We start from the raw sequence: 11,653 nt of genomic DNA, 5'->3' as shown, positions 1-11,653 counted from the left end.
ACGACAAGCATTTAACCGGAAGCATTCCTCCGAAATGAGGTTCGGAAAAGCTGTTGCTCTCTATTCCCAAGGCCATAACAACCGAGTCGATTCTCGACCTGCCTAAACAGTGCGTGTCTTTAAAGTTGGTCCAACAAACGACAGACTTTAGCCAGAGTTTTCGGGTATTAGCTGCCGTTGAGGTATGAAATATGCATAGACCACAAGCGCAGCTTCTCTGGCCGCCAAGTTGAGTTTCCTTAGAGAGTTTCGGTGTTGAGCCTTCGCTTAGGCTGCTTATTAAATGTCCCTGGCAGAAATAAGGTGGGCGGGCAGGAAAACACCTTGGCCACGCCCCATTTTACGGCCTCTACGTGGGCCGGGCATTGAGCAGGTTTTTATTGGGCATTGAGCGAGAGGGGAAAACATACGGAAAGTAAAAAGGATTCCCAAAAGAAAGCAGCTTTATAAGAAGTTGATTTTGTCTGTTTCTGGCCCTTCGGAATGTCTATTTGTTTCACAGGCCCCAAAACGAAAGTGAAAGCAGAGTGGGCGGCTGAAAGGGGTTAAAAATGGCCGAATAAAACCAATTGAAAAATTTATTTGCTTTCATAAATGAAATTGAAAATTATTTTTCCGGACTGGGTGGGGTTCAGTTTTCCGTTTTCGCTTTCTCTTCCGCTTCACTTTCCTCGAAATTTGGCACTGCGGCAATCTAATTGCTGGCGAAAAGCAGCGATATATGAAATATTTATGGTCGAGGTCCCGAGTGTTGGTTGTGGTTAATGGCAACTGAATGGGAATGGATATTACCACTTAGCTATTTCTCAGAAACAGTCCAATATTTGGTATGCTCGTATCCCGCATATTAGCTTTTATAAACGAATGTTGGTTGACTTCTCGTTTAAACTGGAATGTTTCCCTAAACTATTTTAGCAGCATTGATTTTTTCATTGGCGGTGCTCAGTAATTTCACGGTAATATCCATTTTTTCTGTTCTGTTTGCTGTATAAAAAAAAGAGTCTATCAGTAAAAATGTTATTTTTTTCAACAGCATAAATTAAATAATAATTTGATATATAGAACATAATTTATAATGTGATAACTTCTGTTTTGATAGAAAAATTCCATTAAATAGAAAATAATTTTAGCTTTCTGCATATACTTGGGAGAACCTGTCGACTAATACGATAAATTGTGTATATTTTACTCGTTTTCCATTTCCTTACCTTCAAATTCCTGATACTTTTCATTCTCAATAATTTCCAAGAAGCGGTAATGATATTATATAACAATGGAAACACCTGCGAAACTCACTTTCTTTTCAGCCCGCCCCCGTCTGTCGCTTCGATTCTTATCCCATTTCCATTGTCAACTTGGGGGATATTTTCCCTTTCGCTGGCTTTGACTTTAAAAACCGCAGTCAATGGCCTTCGCCCTCGGCTGACAGCCTTCAACATCAATTCTCGAAACGAAACATAAAACTTTCTCCTATGAATGAGGATGGTCGAAGAACTGAGTGGGGTGGGGTGGGGATGGCCTTAACCAACAACCGATATCTGTATAATATAACAACATAACTTTCTGAACTTTATGAGCGCCGATTGCTGTTGTCATTTCACTTGGCTGCCGTTAATGTTGCTCCTTGTTGTGGTTGTTGCTGCTTTTCGTCCTGCGGCCAAAGTTGAAGAAGTTTCGAGCGCGGTTTTTGAAGAACTTTTGTCTTTTGATTTCGCCTGGCAAAACAGAAATATCCACAAAGACTTGAAGAGTTTTCTTTTGACTGAAAACTTGATGTTGACTTGTTGTGGTTGTCCTGTCTCTGCTTGTTTACGTTGTGGCTTTGGGCTTTGGCTAATATATAGTATATCGATTTAGAGTGGCAATATCATATCGTATTGCTGGTTCACCCATGGGCATACTCTCCTCACTGCCTGCACCTGTAATTAATCACATTTGCATGCGGATGGGATTTCACTCATTATGCACACACATGCCAGTCACCGCATGGAACAATGGTCCCTTTTCGTTTGGATGTGGATTTTACTCTGACAGTTTTGCTGAAATCCGATGCCACACAGATGCGTGCCCCACACTTTTGTGGGTGACTGTGCTCCATATGGCTCATTGCCTGATTTGATTGATCCAACTGGTGACACCTCTCGGGGGGATTAGCTCGCGGTGAAATCGAATTCCGGCCTCTCCCCAGCTGTGTCGCGCATTTGTCTAAAATGTCAAATATAAATATTTGCTTGGTTCATGTTTGTATTTCGATTTCGGGCTTCTAATAAACATTGCGAGTAGAAATTGCCACGATAAATCGAGGTGCTGGGGGCGTGTCACTTTTGTGGGTATTTGCATTGAGACAACAGGACCTTTGTGTTGCCTGCTTGTAGATGCTGATCCTGTTGCTGATGTTTGCACTTTGGCCCCGAATTGTTTTCAGTTTCCATTAATTACATTGTCAATAGATTTCAATTTAGGGTGGGCGTCCATGTATGTGTCCTTCTTTGTCTAGTTAATGAACTGTATGTGCTTGTGGGGGATGGCCATTGATAGGGGTCTTGAGCTTGATAAGCCTACTCGATTCACAAAGGACACAGAACAATAGTCTTTTGGGGTCAAAGTTTACGCTCAATAGTTTCTGCTTCTTGTGCATTGGATTGGACTATGTTTGTTTAATTAATGAGTGGCATAGGAATTAAAAGAGGTCTTTAAGTGCACTATTTACCCCCGTATTATTATTGTAATCACAAAGGTCCTGCTCAGTCGTGCAATAATAATAAATATTTATTTTTGGGATTCCCAAATCTAATAATCCCCAAAGATTAACCCTTTTTTGGCCCAGCTAATTATTGATTTTCACAACAGGCTCATAAATAACTGTTTTTGACTTTGCTGCAGTCATAAAACGCGAAAAACCGCTTACAGCCAACCGTGCGTATGCGTAATACCCTCATAAATGCAATCCAGCTACTCCCGGCAGGAAATAAACATGGCACGGCGCTCACTCCTACAAATCCTTCAAAAGCCAACTTAAGCTGACACAAACACACTTGCACATGCACACGTAAGCATACACAGAGAATGGGAGTGGGTTCAGGATATACATTAACGTATCAATGGCTTATTGGAAGAACAGGCAACTCGACTACATATATCCCCATATAAATAACTCTCCCCACAAATGTCTCCCTAGCCGTTTTTTTGTTTGGGTTTGAGTACCTGTTCAAATTGAAATACAGTGCCCGCCTATTGAATGGCTTTACGAATCTGTCTCTTCGCTGTGCCTTGTATGTTGGGATTCCTTACGGATTTAACTATATAATTAATAAGTAATATCACCGGAATAAAGCATGGATTAAGGAGGTGCTTATAAGTTATCGGTAACAAGGAAAATAATAATAAAAACCATTATTAGAATTGATAATATGCTTTTCTAAAATGTTAAATTTTTAAAAACTTTTAATATTCAAGTAATTACTAAATAGATTTAATATTCTTCTTATATGAGTCGCCTTCCATGGACTTCCGGTGCCGTTTTCTCTACTTGGTACTCCCGTCATCAGTGAACAACATATTTGCATATCTAAAAACCGCTTAAAGTATCCCAAATTTAGTATACTATTACTAGCCCAACACAGTGTAACCCCACAAAAGTACATATCAACCCAAACTGACCACAGTAACCAGTGTAAATAGAGTCGCGCTTAACGTACGGGGACATACAAATTGCGAATATGCCCCGCTGGCTGGCCCATTGAGGCCAACAAAATGGATTTAGGGGCCATTAAAAATCTGTTTCGGCTGCCAAAATGTAAAAACATAATGGCGAATCAATAAAGTCCCAGCCATGTCGGTATGGGTCGGCCGGTTTATGGGTCAATGTGTTGGTGAATGTGGTCAGGCGCCGAGTGTTAGTGGTCATATGCCAACTGATTTTTCGTTTTCAGGTATACGATACGTAGTACTGCTACTCTTGTAACTGCTGGTATTTTAAAAAACGATCCATTCAATCTTATAGCCATCAAAAATGCTTTAGCGATGTCTGATGCTTGATGTATTAGACCATACCAGTCCACAGAATATCATATCAAAATATCTTTAGCTTGCTATCAAGGAGCGCTGCTTTAACTTTTATAAATAAAACTCACAAAAGATCTTAGTTAGTTATATTGCAAAATCCTATTGTTAAAATTACAGATTTTTGTTTTCAAGTCAGAAAAAGGGTTATTTCGACTTTTCTTTTATTACTCGGTAGCTAGATGCCACCAGCTTAAAATTACAAAGTGAACTTTAAATTATTTATAATTGCCCTAGTTCTTGTGTCATTTTGCTCTACAACAAATGCCTCCGACAAAGTTACTTTTCTATAAATTAATTTAAATATCTTAAATCATATAGTATATTTTTAGAAAGATGCTAGGACGAGCACGCCATTGCTAGTGATGCAATGCTTTGTAGAGTAGAAAATTATTTATTTAATGCAATTAAAAAATATATATATTACCCTTTACTAGGGCATTTAAAATTGAATTAGTTACACTTTAATTCGAATATTATTAACCGTAAGTTTTGGCTTTCTCAAGCTATACTATTGCAGTTTAATAGTAGCTCGCAACAATTAAAATACGACGCCACGAAATGGCCTCTAAATTAATTATCATTGTCCTAGTTTGCGTGGCCTTTTTCACTTTAACCATGGCCTACATTAAAGGTACGAATCTAAAATCGACAACTTATTGCAATAATTTACAAAACTTATTTATGTTAAGAGCGATGCGATGCTAAACCCAGCGGTAAAGGGAACTGCAAGGCTCATCTTCAGAGGTGGGTCTTCAAGGATAAAAAATGTCAGCGAATTATCTATGGTGGATGTGGAGCCACTCCAAACATATTTTTATTTAGATATAAATGCAAAAGAGATTGTTTAAGTAAAAAATCAAAGCATAAACATACAGATCACAAACACAAAAACAATCATACTACAAGGAAACATAAACACAAAACTTCAACAGCATCCAAAACATCCAAAGCAACCACATCCACATCCAAAACAACATCTAAAACGTGATCAATAAAAGAGTTAAAAATGTTTGAAGTGTAATATTGATGTTGCCATTCGTCAAACCCTTATTCACTATTGATAGAAAAAATTATTATAATTTTTACAATAGCAATCAGTTTAGTTACAGTATAATTCAAATATCGGGCTTAACTGTTAGACCTGGGCTTCTGAAATCTTAAATACAGCGATTAATCCGTGACTGAAAGTCACTTGAAAAAAGTTCTACAAAATGAACTACAAATTAATAATCATTGTCCTAGATTTCGTAGGCTTTTGTACTTTATCGCTTGCCTACAATAAACGTGAGAATCTACAAACAGTCAATAAGTCCTATATTCCAAGAATAATAATTTGTTTTCAGACAAGTGTGATGCCCCACCTAGCGAATCGGGGTATTGCATGGCAGATCTTCCGAGGTGGGTTTTTAAGGACAAAAAGTGTCAGCAAATCTTATATGGTGGATGTGGAGGCACTCCGAATTTATTTTTGTTTAAGTACCAATGCGAAGTAGCGTGCGATGTTCCGAAATTACCAAATCATCCTTATGGGGAGCACTCATGTATATGGATCATGCCAAAGTTGGACATGAAGATATGTTATAAGTCAAACATGTTGTCCAAAAACAACATGGATTGAATACAAAGAGTATTTTTGAGTTTATTTTATATGCCAAGTTTTTCATGGACCTAACTTACATCCATCCGAAAATATTGTATAACCTTAAACTTAACACTTTAATTGAATTACTTGTTTTCGTGAAGTAAGTAAGTCTTAACTTTTGCCACATCAACTGTATTATTTAGTAGCACGCAGCCACTGGAAGAAAACGGTACAAGATGAACTACAAAATAGTTTTGACTGCCTTCTCACTTGTGACTCTTTTCACTTTTGCTCTGGCTTACAACAAAGGTATAAATCGTGGAACTTTAAATTAGCATTGCATATTTATTTTTACTTTTGTAGAAAAGTGTGACGCTCTTCCTTCTGAAACCGGGATGTGCAGGGCCGCTTTTTCCGTCGTGACCTTCAAGGACAAAAAATGTACTAACTTCATCTATGGAGGGTGTGGCGCAACTCCAAACTATTTTGAATCAATAAAGGAATGCGAAGCCGCTTGCCTAAAATAAAAAATGTATTTAATATATTCAAATAAAGAAAAAATAATTAAATAAAAATTAATAAAAAACCAAAGGAAAACTCCAGATTTTCTTTTTTCAACATTGCTAAAGTGATATGTTGCACTAATGTCAGCGAACATGTTTTGCTCAAAACAAGGATCCGTGTAGCATGTTTTAAAATAATATAATTAAAATTTTCGTATTCATAAAATAATATAATAATGTAATTCGATCAGTTTGGAGATATGAAAAAAAATATTTTTTATTTATACGAGTAGCGGTCGTTTATAATATATATAATAATAAAAACGAATCTCTTCCGCTCGCGTTAAATTTGAAATTACTTGGTAATTTGCTTCGCTTATCCAAGCGAAGATAAACATCTTTATTATCTTGACATTTTGGCAAATCTTTTTCCCTCACCTATAGAGCATAATGGGTCAAAAAATACTTTGGCTTGCCATAGCGATCGCATTGCTGTCTCTTGGATTCTCGGCCGGTCTGAAGGGTTAGAACCATTTGATAATACTTGGAATTCATTTAATATTCTCAAGCTTCCCCCAAGCAAAGTGTGACAAGAGGCCTACGCTGACGGGACCCTGTAAGCGTTACAAAGCTAGGTGGTTCTACTCCAGCAGCCTCAAGGAGTGCATCATGTTCCACTGGGGTGGTTGCAACAGAACGGAGAATTTCTTCGATAATGGAGGCGATTGCGAAACACTGTGCATGGGTTTGGGCGAGGTTAAGTACACCGAGTAATTCGGACGTCCGACTTCAGCCCTGCCAAAGTAATCAAAAGTAATCAAGGCGAAATTTGAAAGAATCTACAATGAAATTTCTGTATGGGTTGATCTTTGTTTCGTTTTTGTTTGTGGCTGGGATCTGGGCGTACAATGCGCGTAAGTTGAAATGTTTGATAATTGCGGGAACTGTTGGATGACTTCGTACACAATTTCCAAGGGAATTGCGATGATGTACCCAGTCAAACTGGACCCTGCAAGGCATCGTTTCAAATGTGGCACTTCATCAAGGAGCGGCTAAAATGCGAGTCCTTCACCTACGGAGGATGTTACAGCTCTCAAAATATATTCGAACTGGAGTCGGAGTGCAAAGAGCAATGTCTGAGCTAAGGTCAAATTTTATATGGATAACCCTTTAATGCCCACCAAGGCCGGACGTCTTTTGTATTCCACAAAATAAAACTTTCGAGCTGCCGTAAAGTTTCTGACAATTTCCATTCTCGCGCAAAATGTGATGAAACAAGATAGGAAGCTAACTTCGGAAAGCCGAAGTTTATATACCCTTGCATGTCGTTCCTATGGGAGCATTATATATAAAGGGCTTACCGGTTTTTAGAAAATATAATAGTAATCACAGAAATATTATAATAATGTTATATCTCAATTTGCTATCGCATATTTTGCCCAAAACTAAATATAACGATTTTTGTTTTATTTTGAAAAAAATGTTTCGATTCATTCTATAGCAGCTATCACTCGGGGACTGCACCCGTACGTAGTGTGCTGAGTAAAGGGTATCTGATAGTCGAGGCACTATAGCGATCTTCCTTGTTTTACTTTAACCTAATTGACAAAAATCTGAAACTATTTTATAACCCTTTCAAATTGTTTCACATTTAACATTTTAACTAAATTACTTGTTCTCATGAATTGTATGTTTGTGTTAACTTAAGCCACAACAACTCGATTATTTAGTAGCTCGCAGCAATCAGAACAAAACGGTACAACATGAACTACAAAATATTTTTGAGTGCCCTCGCACTTGTGATTCTTTCTACATTGACCCTTTCCGTTCGTATTGGTCCACACACAGGTACAAATCTTAAACCTTTGAATTAGCATTGCATCTCAATCTTTACCTTTGTAGAAAAGTGTAACGCTCCTCCTTCTGTCACCGGGATGTGCAGGGCCGCTTTTCCCGCCTGGACCTTCAAGGGCGGAAAATGTGTTAGCTTTACCTATGGAGGGTGTGATAAGACTCCAAACTATTTTAATTCACGTACGGATTGCGCAGCAGCTTGTATAAATTACATCCTTCATTAATAGCACTTTTAATAATGGTTATTTGGATAACAATCTAATGCCCTCTGTGGACGGCCATCTATTGTACTCCACAAAATAAAACTTTCCAGGCTGCCGTAAAATTTCTAGCCGAAGATTTGATTTGTCTGCAAAGTTGAAATAGATTTTTGAACAAATTTTGTGGATATTTTCGTTTTGTTGAGCCCGGGACTATGCAAATGAACTGCAGCCGAGTTGTGATTTATGCTGATGGAAATTGAGTTGCCAAAAACAATATTATATAGTTGGCCTTGCCAATGATAATAGGCTTCAAATCTGGCACCCGCTAAAATGCATTTGGTGTATTTCTCACGGGCTCGCACACACGGCGTATGCTTAATCAGCCAGCCGGATGAGAGGGCAATGACTCCATGTTGGATAAACTGGAATTGCCACGCCCCGATCCGCCCCCTCAATTCAATCAGTCCTACGCTGGTATCCTTCGATACCACTGCGGCTGGCCACCACTTAGTATGCAGGTCCCGACACAAATTAAAACCCGGCAATACACAGCGACTGCCACAGTAGCTGGAAAAGCGTGTTATTGTATGTTTGCTCGCTGTCGGTTATTAGATTTTCCGACAACAGACAAAGTTCACTTGTCGCGTACATCACATGTTGGCAGTGCTGTCGCCATGTTTCCTTTTTCCGCCTTCCCCGGCTTTTCCCCTTCCATTTTCCGCTTTCCCCGCCATTGTGTGCGAGTGTGTGTGCAGGGGAATTAAATTCATTATCAATTTGCACGCCAGCAGGCGGGTGAAAAGTGCAACCGAACTGATGGAAACCAACAGATGCAGGTGGATATATGATATATAGTGACAGATAGACAGATTCAGACTGACAGACGGTCGAAACAAACATCAGAGGCGATTTCAATTGATTCAGGAGAAACGTGAGGAAAGCCTTGATGAGCAAACATAATTATATAGTTATGCCTATATTTTTAATAATTTTATCAATCTTAATTGGTGCCAAGAAAAAGTTTATATAAATAAATCAATGCACAACCTATTAATAAAGCTGATTATCCAAAAATCAAACGAAGCTCTTCATTTTGCAGTGCTGAAAACTGTATTTAAACTGGTAAAGAGGTATCAACAATAGGACTTTTGGATGATCCTATCGCTTGAAGCTTAGACTCTCGGCACGGGAACAGAAGGCCTTTATGTGATCGCAGTCCCGTCTGCCAAGGGCCATATCGGAGTGGTAATCAATCGGATAGACGATGGGCTGGCGATCGATGCCCCACGAGGTCGGCATGCTAAGGAGCTCAACGTCGGTGTCCAACTTCACACCGCACCTGCCCCCATATGAACTAAACCTCGGAGGCTTGTGGACCCGGCAGTACGGATCTTTGAAGTAATCCCTGTAGTTCTGGCAGTCCAAGTAGAACGAGTCGACTCCTCGCACGGCCGCATAGTCCAGAACTTTTAAGCCGGGCTTGTCGCAATTGAAGATTGAGAGTCGGTGTATCCGGCTACTCTGGGAAACTTTCCACATGTCCACCTCTGGGATGTGCATGTTGATACCAGGATTGTTCGATCGTTACTTGAAAAAAAGGAAATTTTTGAAAGTAGTGTATTAGATGTTTATTGTGTATGATCGAGTCGTTAAATGAGTTATGTGCTGGCAAAAGTTAAGGGGTTTAACTTCCCAAAAAGTCATTGCTTACTAGACCTGGAAATAATTACCTTTATATTATTTATTCAGCATTATACAAAATCAACTGTAACATGTTGTCCCTTAGCTATCCTCCTCATAAAATCATTTCATTAAAAAGCAGTTGAATTTCCCAGTAAAGAAAAAGTTAACTGCATTAACCGCAATCTGAGAATCCAATTTGTTTTCCACTGACCGGATTGACTTTATTACAACATACTATAGAGGGTACACGAGCATGAGCATGGCAGTGAACTAAACAGAACCATTGATCCATTAACTGAAGGCCTTCTTGCCACAGAAACAGAAACTCAATCAATCAGGACTTGGTTGCCCAGTCTTTGTTTGTCCACACATATACAAAGTGGGAAAAATAAGGAAGGAAAACCAGGAAAATGGTCAATCAGATCAAAGGAAAATGTCGCCCACCATCAATTAGCCCAGCTGTGTTTACCCAATTGTCTGCCATAAACTGGAGTCGGCTTTCCAGAATTAATTAATGCTGTTATTACGCATACTACTAGTTATTCAGCTGGCCATAATTACGAACCATCAATTGGCAGATATATATCCTTTCACCTTGGAACTTTTGACTACCTATACGTCTTAGATTACTAAAAAAAGTAAGTAAAAGATATTTTTAAATCTAAAATAAAATCTATTAGCACATCTTTAGGAGCTAACTTATTCTAATTGTATAAAAATTCAAAGGTGTCCTTAAGGGAAGACATACAGCTGAAATGACATTTTATTCGAATACATCTCTGAGCCAGAATATGAGAAAAACAATAATTAGATTTGTTTTGATTTGCAGCGTTATTAAGCAGTTCGCGAGTAATTTATTAATCCAATTATCGCCAGAAGTGACACTTGATAGATTGGCCTTGGAAATATATTCACAACAAGCCATTAAGTCATTGATTGATTTAACCCTAGATCCGCGACAGATATTTTGGCCAAAGACCCAGTTCAAAGGGCGACTTAATGGGAGAACAGGTTCGGGATGGCAGACCCAACTTTCTGTCCAAGTTTATTTTCCCCAACTACGTAAGTGGCAGCTTTATATGTTCAAACATAAATCATGCATGAATGTGGCAGAAAACTGATTCAAGTGGTCTGGGAGCGAAGACAAACGCCAGCGAACAACAGGCGGTGGCAAATTGCCCAACAAATCAATCAAATACATCTGACAGATGCTAGAGGAGTCGGGGAGAAGTTCGGATGCTCCACAGGACATGTAAATGAAAGCAAGATGAAAACGAAGGGCTCTGGGTTGCCATTAAAGTGGCTTGTTGAATGAAGCAGGCAACGCCGATGGCCGAACATGATGGCCAATGATGCGGTTCGATTATTTGGGCCCTGATCAAAGTTTAAAGTTCTCAGGATGACTAAGCAGAAGAAGGCCCAATAAAATATTCAGGCTCAACCCGGAACCTTCAATCTTTCTTTGAACCCCAAATATTAAAAGGCCCTAAGTGCTCTTAATTATTTTCCCGCTCTTTGAGGGGCTTCTAAATTCCATGTCAAGTATACGCCATGTGTGACGTGGCATGAATTCTAGCTGTTTGAATTTCAAATTTAGTAGCAAACATAATAATGTTATCGTTAATTTTCTAGCTACTTTGCATTTGCCTAGGGCGTCAACATAAACATTAAAACAAATTATTCCAGCTCAAGGGAACTCAACTTCCAATCGACTTCATTATGCCACCTGCTCCCTCAGAATGGAGGTCTTAGATTCCGCCACC

The 11,653-nt window shown here is 38.9% G+C and overlaps 2 protein-coding genes and 1 long non-coding RNA gene across 3 annotated transcripts; 2 read left to right on the top strand and 1 right to left on the bottom strand.

Moving 5' to 3' along the window:
* Positions 1-4,578: 4,578 nt before the first annotated feature.
* Positions 4,579-5,777, top strand: LOC108016434 (uncharacterized). Its single transcript, XR_010655397.2, has 3 exons — positions 4,579-4,696; positions 4,755-5,349; positions 5,409-5,777. It is a non-coding gene; the product is annotated as an uncharacterized lncRNA (long non-coding RNA).
* Positions 5,778-6,576: 799 nt separating this feature from the next.
* LOC108012447 (trypsin inhibitor-like) lies at positions 6,577-7,016 on the top strand. The gene is made up of 2 exons (XM_017077820.4): positions 6,577-6,673; positions 6,731-7,016. Exons 1-2 carry the CDS (start codon positions 6,601-6,603, stop codon positions 6,922-6,924), a joined length of 267 nt encoding a protein of 88 aa, XP_016933309.3. The 5' UTR covers positions 6,577-6,600; the 3' UTR covers positions 6,925-7,016.
* A 2,314-nt stretch (positions 7,017-9,330) lies between these two features.
* Positions 9,331-9,874, bottom strand: LOC108012406 (uncharacterized). The gene has a single exon (XM_017077770.4). It carries the CDS (start codon positions 9,765-9,767, stop codon positions 9,366-9,368), a length of 402 nt encoding a protein of 133 aa, XP_016933259.3. The 5' UTR covers positions 9,768-9,874; the 3' UTR covers positions 9,331-9,365.
* Positions 9,875-11,653: the final 1,779 nt, after the last annotated feature.

The sequence above is a fragment of the Drosophila suzukii genome, chromosome 2L, assembly GCF_043229965.1.
Source record: "Drosophila suzukii chromosome 2L, CBGP_Dsuzu_IsoJpt1.0, whole genome shotgun sequence".
NCBI classification, from domain to species: Eukaryota; Metazoa; Arthropoda; class Insecta; order Diptera; family Drosophilidae; genus Drosophila; species Drosophila suzukii.
Note: the sequence above shows the minus strand (reverse complement) of the source record. Positions and strands in the feature narration are given on the sequence as shown.

Excerpts from the sequence above, each read along its gene's own strand:
- LOC108012406 (XM_017077770.4), bottom strand. The coding sequence starts at position 9,767 with ATGCACATCCCAGAGGTGGACATGTGGAAAGTTTCCCAGAGTAGCCGG.
- LOC108012447 (XM_017077820.4), top strand. The coding sequence starts at position 6,601 with ATGGGTCAAAAAATACTTTGGCTTGCCATAGCGATCGCATTGCTGTCT. Across the intron at positions 6,674-6,730 it reads ATTCTCGGCCGGTCTGAAGG|CAAAGTGTGACAAGAGGCCT; the intron begins GTTAGAACCATT and ends GCTTCCCCCAAG.